The 17,267-nt window shown below is 49.8% G+C and overlaps 3 protein-coding genes across 17 annotated transcripts in view; 2 read left to right on the top strand and 1 right to left on the bottom strand.

Moving 5' to 3' along the window:
* PPP1R10 (protein phosphatase 1 regulatory subunit 10) overlaps positions 1–14,111 on the bottom strand; it is a 37,873-nt gene extending 23,762 nt beyond the window's left edge. The window contains exon 1 of the mRNA XM_086369536.1: positions 13,975–14,111. The gene's annotated coding sequence lies outside the window, so the exon portion shown is untranslated. The remainder of the gene's footprint in view (positions 1–13,974) is intronic.
* On the top strand, positions 485–13,245 carry ATAT1 (alpha tubulin acetyltransferase 1). Of its 14 annotated transcripts, none has more exons than XR_015152164.1 (13): positions 485–603; positions 1,062–1,122; positions 1,235–1,326; positions 1,451–1,511; positions 1,890–2,003; positions 2,167–2,268; positions 7,340–7,385; positions 7,510–7,578; positions 8,745–9,214; positions 9,382–9,625; positions 12,308–12,387; positions 12,479–12,521; positions 12,877–13,245. XR_015152164.1 is itself a non-coding variant. In XM_086369572.1 (13 exons), exons 1-13 carry the CDS (start codon positions 497–499, stop codon positions 13,049–13,051), a joined length of 1,266 nt encoding a protein of 421 aa, XP_086225698.1. In that variant the 5' UTR covers positions 485–496; the 3' UTR covers positions 13,052–13,245. The 14 variants fall into 14 exon arrangements, 9 of the variants coding, with proteins under 9 accessions (XP_086225698.1, XP_086225700.1, XP_086225699.1 ...); XM_086369572.1 differs by having other exon boundaries at positions 9,143–9,214; XM_086369574.1 differs by having other exon boundaries at positions 485–853; positions 9,143–9,214.
* C23H6orf136 (chromosome 23 C6orf136 homolog) lies at positions 13,250–17,232 on the top strand. 2 transcript variants are annotated; one of them, XM_086369611.1, is made up of 6 exons: positions 13,250–13,681; positions 15,020–15,421; positions 15,699–15,787; positions 15,964–16,164; positions 16,773–16,842; positions 16,933–17,232. In XM_086369611.1, exons 1-6 carry the CDS (start codon positions 13,610–13,612, stop codon positions 17,044–17,046), a joined length of 948 nt encoding a protein of 315 aa, XP_086225737.1. In that variant the 5' UTR covers positions 13,250–13,609; the 3' UTR covers positions 17,047–17,232. The 2 variants fall into 2 exon arrangements, with proteins under 2 accessions (XP_086225737.1, XP_086225739.1); XM_086369613.1 differs by lacking the exon at positions 13,250–13,681 and adding an exon at positions 14,071–14,209.
* The last annotated feature ends 35 nt before the right edge of the window (positions 17,233–17,267 follow it).

Here is a 17,267-nt window from a genome sequence, read left to right as displayed (position 1 = left end):
GTGGTGGGGGTTGGGGTTGGTGAGGGAGTGGGCAGTGGGTGCTGCTGTGCGGAGAGGGGTGGTCAGGTTTGAACCAACCCTGCCTCTGGGCTCTTGGGACCAGAAGGCACCTGAAATGAGCAGTTGTACCATTCTCTCTTGATCACTTGTGGCCCCCTATGCCGGAGGCACAGCGTTCTCACTATTGTCAGCTGTTCACTGAGGGGCTGAAAGGTTTGGAGAATGAGACACTAGGCCCCAAAAATGGGTTGCTGTGGCGCCCGCTGCCGTGGGAGGCGAGGATGGGCTGAGTGCTGTTGCTAAGCGACAGCTGGTCTGGCAAGAAGATTGGGGTCTCCGGGGCCAGCTGCTGCGATACAGGCGGATGGTGGAGGAGGGGAGCGCGGGGAGGGGCGGTCCCCTGGGGACCTGCAGGCGCGGCAGGGGAAATACAGATTGCGGTGGGAGGGGCGGAAGTGACGTCGCGCGGGGCGGGTCCGACCGCGCACAATGGGCCATGGAGTTCCCGTTCGATGTGGACGCGCTGCTCCCGGAGCGGATCACGGTGCTGGACCAGCACCTAAGGCCCCCGGCCCGCCGACCCGGAACCACAACGCCGGCCCGGTGACATCTCAAATCTTCCCCACGGCCCTTCTCTCCCGGTTCCTCTTGGAACCTGGTCCAGGCACCACGCCCCCTTCTCGCGTTGACTAGTGACCACTCCTTTCGATGTCCAGGCTCGCCTTTTTGGTGACCTTTGACCCTAGACCTTGTGGGGTTGATCGGGGCTTGAATCTGCCACCTTTCACCGCTTGGCCCACTGTGTGGTCCCAACCGAAGGATATGGTTGACCTGCCCTTCCTGCTTCCCCACAGTAATTTTAATGGAGAAGGGAGTGTACCACCCTGAAAAGACGTGTGGCAAAAGTTTGGGTTTCAGAGTAGGGTGGGAAATAGGGTTGGAAGACCAAGATAGAGGGAGGGCGTGAAGTACTGACCTGGGGTTATGGCCCAAGTTCCCAGGGAGTGATTGCCCAGGACCCTTTAACTCAGTGACTATCTGACTCTTCTCTCTTTCTGTAGTGTTGATCTGCAGCAGCAAATTATGACCATTGTAGATGAGCTGGGCAAGGCCTCTGCTAAGGTACTGGGGAGTCTACATGTGGTAAAGGGGAGGCCTCTGGGGACAGCCGGTAAGGGAGGCAGGGGTCCTTTGGAAGGGACTTGTAGAAAGTCTGCCTTAAAATTCCTGGCAGGCCCAGCATCTTCCTGCTCCCATAACCAGTGCATCCAGGATGCAGAGCAATCGCCACGTTATGTATATACTCAAAGATACTTCAGCTCGGCCGTGAGTGTCAAGTGCTCTTCCATCCTGTGCTTAATTCCTTCCTCCCCCAGCCCCTTTCCCTGTTTTGACTCTACCTCTTCCAAATAGGTGCTCACTACAGTTTGTTATTTTCTCCATCCTACAGGGCTGGAAAAGGAGCCATTGTTGGCTTTCTTAAAGTTGGATATAAGAAACTCTTTGTACTGGTAAGTGTCATTGGAAACTGAAAATTCATATGCCTTGGCTTCTGAGAACAGAAGCGCTGGAGGTCGGAAGGTGGCAGTAATGTTTGAGTCCTAGAAGATCTTTTTAAGTTAAAAATTATTATTGGCTGCTCTGGATCTTCATTGAGGTGCATGCTCTTTGTTGCAATGCAGGGGCTTCTCCTATTTGTGGGGCATGGGCTTCTCTTATTGCTCTAGAACAAAGTTGTGTTGCATGGGCTTAGTTGCCCTGCAGCATGTAGGATCCTAGTTCCCTGACTGGGAATGAAACCCTCGTTCCCTGCATTAGAAATCGGATTCTTAACCACTGGACCGCCAGGGAAGTCCCTAGAAAATCTTTGTTGTTCTTTTACCTCCTAGGATGATCGTGAGGCTCACAATGAGGTAGAACCACTTTGCATCTTGGACTTTTACATCCATGAATCACTTCAACGCCATGGCCACGGACGAGAACTCTTCCAGCATATGTTGCAGGTATTGCTTATCTCTTTGCCAGCTCTTCCCAGAGGCCTTCAGTCCTCCCAGAGGCCCTGCCTCCCATCCTCCCACCCCCACTATGTTCCCATATCCTTCCCAGGATTCCTGTTGGCCTGCTTTCCCCACACCTTCTCCTACCCTAGTCTCTTGTTCCCTGCAGAAGGAGCGAGTTGAACCACACCAACTGGCCATTGACAGACCCTCCCAGAAGCTGCTGAAGTTCCTGAATAAACACTACAACCTGGAGACCACCGTCCCACAGGTTAGAAGTTTCAGAGAATAGATCCCCACTGAGCATTCCCACTGAATTACCTAGTCTTTGGGGGGCAAAGAAGAGGTACCTTCCAAGCAGTCCCTATTCCCCATTGTATAGGACTTCTTTTATACAGCTAAGCTCAGGGTGGGATCAGAGGATACCATCTCTCATCCTGGAGCTGTTTCATTATCATCTCATCTATTTTTATTCTTCATCCTGGACTGTTGTGTACACCTAAAAGCATGTTTATATCCCAAACATAGTAAAAGTAAAGTAAGTAAAAAGTCACTCAGTCGTGTCCGACTCTTAAGGCTCCTCCATCCATGGGATTCTCCAGGTAAGGATACTGGAGTGGGTTGCCATTTCCTTCTCCAGGGGAGAAGTTACTGCTGCTGCTAAGTCACTTCAGTCGTGTCTGACTCTGTGCGACCCCATAGATGGCAGCCCACCAGGCTCCCCCGTCCCTGGGATTCTCCAGGCAAGAACACTGGAGTGGGTTGCCACTTCCTTCTCCAATGCATGAAAGGGAAAAGTGAAAGTGAAATCTCTCAGTCGTGTCTGACTCTTAGCGACCCCATGGACTGCAGCCTACCAGGCTCCTCCATCCATGGGATTTTCCAGGCAAGAGTACTGGAGTGGGGTGCCATTGCCTTCTCCAACCCCAAACATAAGTCAGTTCATTTTCATCTCTTCATTTTCACATAGTCCATTACTTAGTCAATCAAGATTTAATTTAGTAAGGGCTCAGAATAATATACGTTCCCTGTCCCCAGAGAGATTTGGTTTATTTGGGGGGAATGTGGTTTGTTTGTAAGTAGATGCAATATAATGTTGCTAATACTGTCTGTCTATTCAGCATATATTTGTTGAGCACCCAGCAGTATTCTGGGCTTTAGGAATACTTGGTTCAATAAAACAGAAACAAGTCTCTGTTCTTACAAAGCTTATATTCTAGTTGGGCAGACAAACATAATAAACAAGTAGATACTCTTGTCGATAAGCACTCTAGGAAAACAAGAGCAAGTAAGGTTTGGGAATGCCCTGGTGAGGATGGGAATGTGTGTGATTGCAAGTTTAAATGGGATAAGCAGGAAAGGCCTCACTGAGAAAGTGTCACTTGAGCAGTAACTTAAAGAGGTGAGACTATGAGCCATTAATACCTGGAGGGGGAGCATCCCACGCAGAGGAAATGGCTAGTGTGAAGGCCATGAGGTGGAGTGGGCCTAGAAATTTGGCTGGTGTGGCTAGAGCAGTGTGAGTGAGTGGGGAGTGCTGTAGAGGAGATAAGAGCAGTAACAGGGAAAGAAGGACACTTGGGGCCCTGCAGGCTATTGCAAAAACTTTGGCTTTTACTCTTAGTGAAAAAAGGAGAGCCATCATAGGGGTTTGAGCAGAGGGGAAATATGATAGGACTTACTTTAATATTCATTTGGCTGCGCCAGGTTTCCGTCAAGGCTGTGGGGTCTTTAGTTGTGGCATCCGGGGTCTTATCTGTGGCACGTGGGATCTAGCTCCCCTACCAGGAATTGAACCCAGGCCCCCTGCACTGGGAATGTGGAATCTTAGCTACTGGACTCCAGGGAAGTCCCTAATGTGACGTACTTTAAACCAGAGCACTTTGCTTGTTAAGAATACGCAGTAGAGGAGTGAGGGTGCAAGCAGATTACGAAGCAACAATCCTGATGATAAATGGTGGTGGCTCAGACCAAGATGGTGGCAGTGGAGGTGGGAAGGTCAGATTTTAGGTATTCTGAAGTTAAAGCAAATAAGGTTTCTTGACTCATTGTGGAGAAAAAAGAGAGGGAGTCAAGGGTGATCCCAAAGTTGTTGGCCTGAGCACTTGGGAGGATGAAATTACGTCAGCTGAGATGGAAGGTAGAGCAGCTTTGGAGGGGGAAATAGTAGAGTCCACCTTGAGTATGTTAACTGGAGATGTCTGTGGCGAGTTCAGGTTCAGTACACAGTTGGTTGCTCCCATAGTGTTGGGAGAAGAGGTTTCAGGTGGAGAGTTTTCAGCACCTGTACGATACTTGAAAGCAGCGAGACAGGATGAGAATCACCATGGAGTGAGTTATCAATCCAAGGACTTGAGCCCTCAGGCACTCTTAGAAAGTCTGGGAGAGAAGTAGCAGCAAATGCAGCCCAGAAGTGACTAGTGAAGTAGATGCAAAATTAGAAGTGACCTGGAAGGCCAGTGAAGAAACTGTTTGCAGAAGGAAGGAATGGCTCACTGAGTCAGATGCTGCTGATCCATGAGGTAAGAAGAGGTCTGAGAAGTGACCATTGGATTTAGCTGCCTGAGGCCACTGGTGATCCTGACAGGCAGTTTCAGCACAGTGGTGGGTGGAAGCCTGGATGGAGTGAGTTTAGGCCACAGCAGTCCTCAACCTTTTTGGCACCAGGGACTGGCTTTGTGGAAGATAATTTTTCCATGGACCCAGTGGATGTGGGGGAAGGGGGGAGTGGTTTTGGGATTTTTCACACGCATTACATTGATTATGCTGCCGCTGATCTCACAAGAGGCAGAGCTCTGGCAGTAATGGGAGCAATGAAGAGCAGTATAAATACAGATGAAGCTTCGGCTCGCCTGCCACCACTCACCTGATATGTGGCTGGGTTCCTAGCAGGCCATGGACCTGCTGTGTGGCTCAGGGGCTGGGGACCCCTGGTTTAAGAGATTAAGAAGCTCAGAACTGGAGACAGCAAGAATAGGTGACTCTTAAATCCTGGTTTAAGGTCAACAGAAATAGAGCAAGAGCTCGAGAGGGCTATGGATCAAAAGAGTTGATTCTTCTTAGCTGCATAAGAACAAACAGCATAAGAATGACTCAAAATTTGATGATGTCAGAGAAAGTGGGAAGAACTGAGAAAATCAAGAGAACTGCTGAAGCAGTGTTGCTGAGTGGGCTTGGGATGGGATGACAAGCGAGCCTTGGATAGGAGCACAGACAGTTAATCCATTGTAATGAGACTCATTGATGTGCTTACAGAGGAAGCATAAAGTGAGTGCTTACTTGGGTAAAGGGAGACTTGACTTAATCTTGAAAAGTGTTTGTCAGGGGGACAGAAGTGGACAGGCTAAAGTGCTTTTCATGCAGGAAGAAACGAGCAAAGTCAGAGAGGTCTTAATATACTTTTCAGGGCACTGCAAGCAGTGTTTTGTTTGGCTGGAGTGCTGAGCATATGCTTGTTGGAGGCGAATAATGTCATGGTAGACATTACAGCAGGGTCAAGGCAGGAGATAGACAGGGTCTGCTTAGAATGTGCAGGACATCATTTCTCCATTAAGAGGCAGCAGAGAGCAACAGAAGGAACATAGTATCAGTATCTGGCATCAAATGTATTACCCAGGTAACATGTAAGAGCAGGGCAGTGTAGAGTGTATGCATGCTAAATCGCTTCAGTCATGTCTGACTCTGCATGACCCCATAGATGGCAGCCCATCAGGCTCCTCTGTCCATAGGATTCTCTAGGCAAGAATGCTGGAATGGGTTGCCATTTCCTTCTCCAATAGAGTGTATAGACATAGATAGATAGATATACAGTATCATAACGACTAATATTTCATGAGCTCTGTGTGGTATCTACATTGCATTATCTCTGTTGATCCTTGTACATTTCTTTGAGGTAGGTCTTATTGACCCCATTTTGGGTTTATGTAGATTAGGGACTTGACCAAGTGTGCACAGCTAATGTTAGAGTTTGAATTTGAACCCATAGCCCACTCTGATGACTACACTGTATTCCTGACCGACATGCCTCAGCTAGAATCAGGAGTCGGGGGTTTGAGTCCCAGTTCTCCCCTGTGTAGCTACTTAGCTTTGGGCCAGCCATGTCTCCAAGCATGTATATTTCTAGTTTTCTTGGGTATATATCTAAGAGTATTTAAGAGTAGAATTCCTGGGTCATGTGGTTAATCCGATGTTTAACTTTTTGAGGAACTGAGAAACTTTTTCCACAGTGAATGCAGCATTTTACATCTCCATCAGCAATGCATGGTAGCTCTAGTGCCTTGACATCCTCACCAAAATTTGTTATTTTTCTTTTTATAATAGCCATAATAATGGTTGTGAAGTTGTTTCTCTTTGTGGTTTTGATTTGCATTTCCCTTTTGACTAATGATGTTGAGCATCTTTTCAAGTGCTTATTGACCATTTGCATTTCTTCTTTGAGAAATGTTCACGTCCATGCCCCTTTTTAAATTGTGTTTGTTGCCTGTTTGTTCCTGGGTTGGAAGAGTTCCTTATGTTCTAGACACAACACCCTTATTAGATATATGATTTGCAAATATGTCCTCTTGTTTATGGGGTTTCATTTTCTTGATAGGAAATCAATGTCCTATTTAAGAAATACACCATTTATTTCTTAAACCATGTCCGAAGTAATCAAGATTTTCCCTAATGTTTCCTTCTAAAAGTTTCATAGTGTTAGCTCTTACATTTAGGTCTTTGGTCCATCTTTTTCTTGTTTTCTTTTTTATTTTTCTTTGGCCACGCTCCATGGCACACAGAACTTCCCTAACCAAGGATTGAACCCATGGCCCTGAAGTGGAAGTGCAGTGTCTTAACCACTGGACCACCAGGGAACCCCCTTTAATCCATTTTTAGTTATTCTTTGATCCAAATTCAGTATCTTGCATGTAGATATTCAGTTGTCCAAACACCAGTTGTTGAAGAGGCTATACTTTCCCTTTTGAAAGGTCTTCTACTTTTATTGAAAATCAGTTGACTGTTTCTGGACTCTGTTCGTTCCAAGGGTCTATTTGCCTATCCTGTGTTTCTACCACTGTTTTGACTACCATAGCTTTGGAGTAAGCTTTGAACTTAGGAAGTGTGAATCCTCCCCGAATTTATTATTCCTTTGTTGATCCTGAAGATTATTTTGGCTACTTGAGGTCCTTTGCAGTCCAGCTTTAGGATCAGCTTGTCAGGTCCTAAAATTCTGACTGAGTCTGTCAACAAGGACAGGAAGGCTGGCTTTTCTTCCTGCTGTGGTTTTTCTAGCTCAGGGTTCTATACCCAAGTATGTGCTGAGTAGCTGAACAGACAGCTATTATTTCTCTTGTTTCATCTTACAGGTGAACAACTTTGTGATCTTCGAAGGCTTCTTTGCCCATCAGCATCGTAAGTTTTCTCACCTGTGTGTGTTGGTCAAGCAATCGGGGTGAGGGGAAGGAAATAGGTGAATTCTTGGTCCCCCCCCACGCCGCCCCCTCACTGAGGGGCACCGCCGCTTCCTTCCTCACAGGGCCCCCTGCTACCTCCCTGAGGGCAACTCGACACTCTCGTGCTGCTGCGCTCGATCCTATGCCCGCTGGTAAAGCTGCATTGAATGGGTGGATCTGTAGTGCTGTGATGGCTAGTCACTCTGGAGGCCACCAGGAGCTCAGTGTGTGATCTGTGGGCCATTTGAGAGAATTCTAAAGCAACCCAAGTCTCCAGCAGACATTACCCATGGGAGCTCAGTGTATTTTACACCTGGCAAGACTTTAATTAAGCAAGCTCACTGGGAGCCTGTTTGACCGTAGACATTGATGGAGCCTCTTCCTGCTGCAGGCCCATCAAAATAGGCCAGAGTCATGTTCCTCCCTAAACCCCTCAGGCTCTGTCAGCCAGTGAGCGACAGGCAAGTGCAGTCTCCCCTTCTGCTTCCAGTCATAGAAGAGTGACGTGAATGGTCCAAAGCTTAAATACTAATTTCTGAAGATAACACTCAGAATTTGTAACACTTCCAACCAAATAAGGGAGAAACCTAGCCTAGGAGGTACTGAAATGTTGCCCAGGTTCCTCATTCCATCCTCATCCGCACACATGCTCCCTGCCAGGCTGAGTCCTATCCTTTCTTCCTTCTCAAGGCGGAGGGGTGCAGCCTTCTGCTGGCTGTGCAGTGCACACCTGCACAGAAGGGCCCCCTTTCTGAAGGAGCTGCTCTGTGGCTAGTTCTCACCTCCTCTGTGGCCAGGAAACAGAGAAACCACCACCCAGACAACAGTGTCACCAGTGACTAGCATCTACCAGTATCAGGCATGGAGAGGCAGTTCATGTCTGTGACTGGCTTTGATTTCTAAGACCTCCCCTCCGTCTAGCTCCTACTGACCAAAGGCTGTGAGAGGGAGAGAGCCAACAAGGACAGTGAAGACCAGGTCTACAGGGGAGGGGACCCTAAAGCTTAACTGGATCCACTGGGCAGTCTCCTTTGCCACACATGATGGAGAAAGAACCTCTTGAGAGGGAAAGGGAAGGGCAAGTAGAAAAGAGAGGACGCAGAGGCTGAGCTTCGATAGTCTATTAGCCTCCCATTTACTTTCTCTGGTAGCTCCTTTCCAGATGTCTGTGTTTTTTCCTCATCCCTTTTTCCCCCCTAATAAAATGTAAATCTCTTCTATCTTTGCCCTGGAAGGAGAGGTTCTGCCCCACGCCAACCTCCCCTAACCTCTCCACAGCAATTCCTGATTAACCAAGGGCTTTGTCCATCTTATCTAGAGGGACCTGGGGTCCTCGTTGGCCCGGCTGGGACCATTCCTCTGCCCCCGAATCCCAGGGGTGCCTGACAGCGCCCACTGACAGTAAGAGCTTGCCTCCCTTGGCCGCCCTTCTCCTGTACCTCCCAGGCCCCAGAGTCTCCCCCGGATCTTTCCCCCAACTCTGCATTCGGCCTACTCCTTCTGGCTCTCCTCAAAATGCTCCAGCCTTCCCCCCAAATTCCCTTCTGGTGTGATGGCACTGCCACAGAGCTGCTCCCGCGGCGGAGCTGACGTCTCCTTGCCCAGGAGGAACTGTGGTGTCAAGGACCAGAGGTTTGGGGTCGCGGGGGTGGTGGCCAGGAGGAGGGTACACAGTGTGTCTCCCCATGCTTACCTCAGTGTCCTCTCCACTCCCAGCTCCAGCAAGGAAGCTGCCACCCAAGCGAGCAGAGGGAGACATAAAGCCATACTCCTCTAGTGACCGAGAATGTAAGACTGGGCTGGGGGGTCTGGGCCTGGGGCCCTCAACCCAGGGGAAGCATTTGTTCTCTAAGGCTCTGACTTCTCTTTTTCCTTCCCTGATCTTGGCTCTCACAACTCCCTTCCCTGTCCTTTTCCTTCTTTCTCTGTCTTGCTCTGCTTTCTCCCTCCCCCAGTTCTGAAGGTAGCTGTGGAGCCTCCGTGGCCCCTGAACAGGGCCCCTCGCCGTGCGACTCCTCCAGCCCACCCACCCCCTCGCTCCAGCAGCCTGGGAAACTCACCAGAACGGGGCCCCCTCCGCCCCTTTGTGCCAGAGCAGGAGCTGCTGCGTTCCCTGCGCCTCTGCCCCCCACACCCCACCGCCCGCCTTCTGCTTGCTACTGACCCTGGGGGCAGCCCTGCCCAGCGGCGCCGCACCAGGTAACAGGAGCTGGAGAGTTAGGGAGCCTCAGGACTGTCAGACAGGGCGGTTAGAAATGGCAGAGGGCAGTGTAAATCAGAGACATGAAGCATTGGGACAGGAGGATTGGAGACTTCCTAAGACGTTTTGAGAATATACTGGAAGATACCTGTGGAAATAGTCTGGAAATAAATTACAGTTAAGGAGCAGAATAGGACTTCGGGGGAGCCTAGGGATGCTAGTGCCTAGAGGAAGGTTAGAAAGAACGCAGACCCACTGGTGGGAGGGGCGGGAAATTGTGGTTTAACACTTGCTGGGAGGGGGCAGGGTCTCTGACAGCCTGGGGAGCCACTGGCCCCGGCTCAGTGCCTTGTGTGGCGGGAGCCCACCCCGGCAGGCAGGGACTGGGCCTCTCCTTTATTTCTCTCCCCAGCTTTCTCTTCACCTCTGACTTCTCTTTCTGTTTTTCTCTCCCCTCCATTTTCCCTCTCCCCCTCTCCTGTCCATAACATCCTTCCCCAGTTCTCTTCCCCGCTCTGATGAGAGTCGATACTGATAGACTGCTAACCCCCTCCCCTCCCTGGGAGACCTGGCGAAGGTGGAGACCCTTCTCCCTGAGAACCCCAGACCCAGTCTCCCACTGCATCCCCCAGCATCTAGGGGGACTTGACAAGAACCCGTAGGATTCCCTTTACCCCTTTCTTGGACAACTGGGTGGTCAGGGTCCCAGGTGGCCTAACACTTCATAGCTTTTCTTACCACAGAAAGCAGCCCTTCTCTCCTAACTTGGGCTCTGAACACTCCCACAGACAGCCCGATTTGCTGCCAGGCCTCTTGGTTGGGCAGCTCATACTAATTATCCAGAGAAGCACACTCTTGCTTGCTGTCAGATTCTAGAACATCATGGAAAGTCCAAAGGCCTCCTCTGCCAGGGAAACCTTTGTAAAAGAGTCTTGTCCATGGAATAACTCCTGTAGTCCTCTACACTGTCTGCTGGTAGTTCTAATACTGCTTTGTGCTACCGGCTGCAGCTACCCTATCAGCCTGCTGACGCCAGCCACTGAACGAACTCTGCTTCATAGCAGTCCAGTCAGGTAGGACAGGGACTTAGCAGCTCCCCACGGGATCCACTCAACATTGCCAAACTCTTAATCTCCACGTTTCATGTATGTGTTAATCTGTCGGGACCCCTGAGCTGATGTCTGCTGTGGGACTCTAGACTCATCACACTTCTATAGACACTACCACCTCCCTAGGTCCAGGTTCTCTGAAGGAGTCTGTTTCTTGGCAGTAGATCCCAGCCAACACCCTAGGATCACTCTTAGCCAAGTTTCAGCAGCTAAGCCTGAGTTTCAAGGCTCTATTAGCTCCTGGAATACCCTCTTACATCCATTCCTCCCCGGTAGCTAGATATACTGATAGATTCCTGTCTTGTGAGATTGTCTTGATGATGATGGGGGAACTCTTCCTCTGGCCTTCCTCTCTTCTTTCCTCCATAGCAAGAATCCTCCCCTGCTCCATACCCAGGCTATAGAAATCCTTTCCCTCCCTACCCTCTGGATGTGTGCTAGTTCAGGTACCCCTACTGTGTTCCCCCAAATCCTTGGGAGCAGGATCTCCCTCTTTTCTGACTCACTCCTCCTTTTTCTTCTCCCTCTCAGTGTTGTCTGAATAAAGCGTGAACTCTTTTGTGTTTTTTAAATGGACATTTTCAATGAAAAAACAAACAAACAAACCTTAAGGTCTCAGCCTCGTTTGTGCGTCACCCTGTATTTTCCTGGGATCTCAGGACCTCTGGCCCTCTTCTTCACCTCTGAGATCTGCAGATCTTCCAGCAAGGAGGCTTAGAGCTCCCCTCGCAGGATCTGGTGTCTGCCTGTCCCCATCTTCACTGCTGGATTTTCTCCTGCAGATTCTGTCTCCTCTAATGTAGTCACTGGATCCCTCCATGTAGGCTTCTGTATCTATTCCTCCATTCTCTCCATAAACCTTTAGCTCTCCCTCTAGTAACTCCTACTGTTTACCCAGGCCAGCCCTTGCTGAGATGTTAAGATTTACTAACATCTCTAGGAGCCAATTAATTGCCTTCTGATAACAATCCCCTAATTGTTTCTTGGATTATTCTTCTCTAAACCCTTTGATCTCTTTCTCAAGACAATCCTTTTCCTAAATTCAGCCTTGCCACTCCTTCTTCCCCTCTGGCTAAGATATCCCATAATTAAGGTAAACGTGTTTTCCAACTCAAAACATCAGAGCACCTGGTTCAGCAAAATTTTGCCTTTATGTGAATCCATTTTTTGTTTTTGGCTGCACTGTGTAGCTTGTGGGATCTTAATGTCCCAACCAGGAATGGAACCTGTGCCCCCCGCAGGGGAAGCACAGAGTCCTAACCACTGGACCACCAGGGAATTCTCCTGAATCTTTTTATAACATGATTTCGATCACATTTAACCTTACGGTTAACACATTGCCTCAACTAGAAATAATAAAGCAGCAAATTAGGACTGCTCCAGAAAACCTTGGGGTATACAGTGCTCTCCCTTCCCTTTTCTGGGGCACAACTTGTATTAAACCCCATAGGAATGATAACTACCCCCTCTCTGTTCCTGTGCTGTTCTTTTATTCTTCTCCCCTGATTGCTCCATACCCACTCATCTTTCATCCTGTAGCCTCTTCCCCATCATTTCACATTTCTTCTACAGCGGGACTCCCCCAGGGCTGGTAGCCCAAAGCTGCAGCTATAGCCGCCACGGGCGGTTGAATTCCTCATGTCCCAATACAGGTAAGTTACTCATCTCCTTACCCTCAAATCAAATAGGCCATATTCACTACCTACTCTAGCCTTCCCATATACATGCCTGGTATTTCCACAGGCAACCAAGAACTGAAGCAGGGGGAACAGGAAACAGAGAATAGGTGAGGTCTGAGCCCCTTCCCTGCCAGCCTCTCACCACCTCTGACCCCTTTTCTAACATCATTCTCAGCTACTTCCTCCTCCTAAATCTCACTCTCTGAACTGGAAACCAGCTCCTCCCACAAAGCCTTCCACCTAACATCCTACAAGCCTCTTTCCCCATAGGTTCAACTCTGGTGCTTCCGTTTAGCACCACTCTGTGGGGTTTCAGGTTTGGACATAGCACCAATGGTTCCAGCCTCATACCCCATCATTTGTCCTCCTCACAAGAGCCTGACAGACCTTGAAGAAGCTGTGCTCTTAATCCTCACTTTAGTACCCGTGTAACCCACTCTCCATCTCCCTCCCACCTACTAGGTGTGCCATTGAGGAGCAGGTCTTGTCACAGCATGGGTCTGGGGAGGAACCCATGCACACAGTTCCTCCACAGGCCCAGGTTCCACCAGCCCAGGCTTGGACAATGGGTGGGGACATGTTCAACGCCAGGTTCATTCGAAACTTGCATGAACGTCGCAGCACCAGGCCTTGGTGACCGCAGCCCCCTCTCACACCTTCAAAATCATTATTATTTCTATCTCACACAGGACTTAGTCAAAGCTTGCCCTCGCCGTGTATGTATGCATTCATTCATTTATTCATTCTACAGGCTTTTTTTTTTTTTTAAATCAGTGCCAAGTCATTTGTATCTTATTTTTAACCAGAGCAATAAAGTATTTTTTACCACGAGCGTTACTGAGAACTGCGGATGTCGTTATTTCAGTCCCACTCCTCACCCATCAGCGCCCACTTTTGCGCAAGCGTACAGGTGAGAGCCTGAGAACCGTACTCTTAGGCCGCTAATTTACTGCGCAAGCGCCCTGAGGCTGCCTCCGATTCGGCGAGCGCAGGCGCACTTTCTGTAGACCTAGCGCCTCACCGCCTCCCTGGAACCCGCCGCAGTGCGCAAGCGCGCAACATCTCCGTTTCCCTCCCCTCAGCCCCTCACCCCCCCCTCCTTTCCCCTTCAAGAAGCCGGCTCCGGGGCGCGCTCACCCCTGTGAGGAGGCCGGAGGCCGGACACAGGAGACGCTCTCTCCGTTCCCGGAAGATCATGTACCAGCCCAGCCGGGGGGCGGCCCGGCGCCTCGGCCCCTGCCTTCGCGCCTATCAGGCTCGTCCCCAGGTGAGCGCCGAGAGGAAGCGGGAGGGGAGAGGAGGGGGCGGGGAGAGACCCTCCTCAGCCGGCGCGTGGGGCGGAGCGCGCGTCCCGTTTCGCGCAGGCGTACTGACGTCCCACCACTCCTTCCCACCTGTGCGGAGCGGCGCGTGGAGGGGCGAGGGGTCTCAGGGACCGGAGGGCGGCGCTGCCAGCCCTGTCGCGCACGGGACGTCTGTCTCCCGGAACTTGGGGGGCAGGCGGGGTTGAGGCTGGCGCGGTGGGGCGCGGCCGCATTTCTCCCGCGTCTTCGCGGTTACCTGTGTCTGGAGGTGATTTGAAGGACAGAGGGCGGAGAGGTTCGCGGCGCCTCCAGGGAGCCGACCAGACGGACCTGCGGGCCGCGCTCTGCAGCCCACGCATCTTGCACCGGGATAGCGGTCCCGGCGGGAAGGCCGGCCCGAGTGGACCCGGTTCGGGCCCTTGTGCCCGGGCGGGCAAGATGGCCACGCCCCCGGCGGAGACGGCGCCTCCGGGACACCGTCGGGGACAGAGGTACCCGCGCGGCCTGCCCGCCTTCCCCGATAATAAGACCCCTCGGGGGCTCCTTGAAAACGCAGGAGCTCGAGTCAGGCCTGACTTTGAGTTACTTCTGCCTCATCGCAGTTTCAACATCAGTAAATCAGGAGCATCATGAGGTCCATCCAGCCTTTAACAGTCTCCTGGGCTTTTTCGTGTCATTAGAGGAGCCCAAGTGATGAGCTTACATTTATATACTACTTTACAGGTCGCAAAGTTTTATTGACATTTATTATCTCTTAAAGTCCTCATTGTGATTCAGTGTGGCTTCATCGTCCTTATTTATAGTACATTTATGGAAAACTCAGGCTGAGGGAATTAGAGTGCCTAACGTTACATTATAGAATTGGAACTCCAAAGTCTCCTAGTTCCAGTTGGATGTTCTTTTCTCTGCAACAGCCGCCTCACATACTCCTGGAGTTGTGTTAGAGGCCACATCATTTCATCCACAATATAACGAGACCTGTCTGGTGTTCATTCATTTGTTCATTCTTAAGTATGCACTCTTGTGATTCTTGCTGTAAGAGACAGACCTGCCCCCAAAGAGGTTTGGAATCTTAAATCTAAACGTATTTGCTATTTTGGCTAGGTATTTGTACTTAAGTCACAAGAAAGTATATCCTCCTGTTTTAAGCAGAGATGGAAATGAATTTTTCCTCTAGTAATTTGATCTTTTCTGTCAGAAGGAGCAGGTGGATTGGAAGCGTGTTAATGGGCAGAGTTTGGATGGAGGGGCATTAGGCAGCTGGATTCTTACCTTTTTTCTCTTTTGTTCTTCCTCCTCAGGACCAGTCTTCTCCATGGGCTCTACCATTCCCACCCCTTTGGCCTCACTCCACAACCACCACTTCTCCATCTTTGCCTCTTTTCTGGTCTCCCCCACCCCCAAGCCCTCCCACCCGACTGCTTCCCCCAGCTCCCCCACTGCCTCTCCCTCAGGTCCAAGCCCTCACCTCACCATGGGTGGTTCTCCCCCCAGGAAAGGGGGAGGAGGGGCCAGGACCCGAGTTACTTAGCGGCTGCCTGGATGGGCTCAGGAGCCTGTTTGAGGGGCCTCCCTGCCCCTGTCCTGGAGCTCTGATACCTTTCCAAGCCCCTGGAACCGCCCACCCTTCCCCTGCCACTCCATCAGGAGATCCAAGTATGGAGGAGCACCTGGCTGTCATGTATGAGAGACTGAGACAAGAGGTAAGTCCATTCAAAAGTGGCCTTTGTCCAAAATGGGGAGAGATGTAGGTAATTCTTAAAAATAGGAAGTTAGTCAGTCAGCTGGATTGTTTCTTGGAACCATGAGACAGGCATCGAAATATGTTTCAAACATTTCCCAAGGAAAAGATACTCCTCGGTTTGAATTAGGGATGAGATAACCTTTCACTCAGGAATAAGGAGACACTCGATATAGAAAATTGAGGAGTAGGATCATCTTTTCTTTCCTCCTGGATTCATGCCTTCTTCTTCCACCTAGCTTCCCAATCTCTTCCTTCACTCCCACGACTACACTCTCTACTCATCGGATGTGGAATTCATCAATGAGATCCTCAACATGCGTACCAAGTGAGAATCCATTGAACGGGTAGGGCCTTGGGCAGGAAAAGGACCCAGTGCTATTTTCACTTATTAGAGACGGTCCTAAGTTGCTTCTCACCACCGTCCCCAATTCCTCTGTCAGAGAACAGTTTGGTTTTCTGATTGTGTCGTCATGAGATTTCTTCCCCATCTCTTCCTGTCAGAGGCCGGACATGGTACATTCTGTCACTGACTCTCTGCCGCTTCCTGGCCTGGAACTATTTTGCACAGCTTCGGCTGGAGATTCTGCAGCTGACACGCCACCCTGAGAATTGGACCCTGCAAGCCCGCTGGCGGCTTGTGGGACTGCCCATTCACCTGCTCTTTCTTCGTTTTTATAAGCGTGACAAGGAGGAGCTTTACCGGTAAGAGAAGTGAGAAAAGAAACACCACAACTTTCTAATCTTACCCTTTTGCGAGTCTGCAGGCTAGTCTCCTAGACAATCCTCCCATCTACCCTGACTAGACTGCAGGCTCCTTGAAGGCAGGCTTTGTTTTAGTCTACTTTAATATAGAAAAAAATAGGGACTTTGAGTATATAGGAAGCTTCTGAACTCAGTTTCTTCATGTACATTACCTGGCACATAGTAGGGACTCATATACTTAATGAACAGATGAAAATACCTGTCTCTTAAGTTTTGCTTCACAGCCTTGGGTAAACTACTTGGTAAATTTCCAGCACAGAGTAGCATCCCTAGAAATTCTTAGCCTAAGCCCACACCAGTAGTTTCTAAACTTTGCTGCACAGTGGATTCTTGGATTTTTTTTTTTAATCCAAGAATCTTTTTTAAAATATTGGTGCCAGACATCCTGATTTAATTGGGCCCAGGGTAGAACTCAGGATTTTTAAAAGATCCTCAGGTGATCTAACACATAGCAAAGGTTAAGAACTACTAGTTTAAACAAATGCTTGAATTAAAACTTTAGGACCAATAACCCTCTCTCTCAGTGAGCCTCTTTCTCCCTTCACCAGGACCTATGATGCCTATTCCACCTTCTACCTGAATTCCAATGGCCTCATTTGTCGCCATCGCCTAGACAAAGTGAGTGCTAGGGCTGTGGGGGGCGGGGGGTGGTGTGCGGGGTGACAAAGTAGAACATCACACCAGCTACATTAACCTTTCTCGCTTTAGCTGATGCCTTCACATTCACCCCCCGCACCTGTGAAGAAGCTGTTAGTGGGAGCCCTGGTGGCTCTGGGGCTGTCGGAACCAGAACCCAACTTACACCTGTGTTCCAAGGACTGATCAGGAACTGGGGCAGAGGCAGCACTGATGACTTTGCTACGCACAAAAAGAGGCGGTGGAGGCAGCTGAGAGCCTCAGAGCCAGTTACCTCCCCAATTCGCTCTCCTCCTCTACTTTCCATCTCATGCTATGTAAAGCTGCTGTGTAATTTAACTTGTAAATAATAAAATCTACATGAATATATGAGATCCAATTTCCATGTCACTTTTTTCTGAATCTCA

The sequence above is a fragment of the Bos grunniens genome, chromosome 23 (genome assembly GCF_055505025.1).
Source record: "Bos grunniens cultivar Pamir isolate PY7600 chromosome 23, Bosgru_T2T1.0, whole genome shotgun sequence".
Lineage (NCBI taxonomy): Eukaryota > Metazoa > Chordata > Mammalia > Artiodactyla > Bovidae > Bos > Bos grunniens.
Note: the sequence above shows the minus strand (reverse complement) of the source record. Positions and strands in the feature narration are given on the sequence as shown.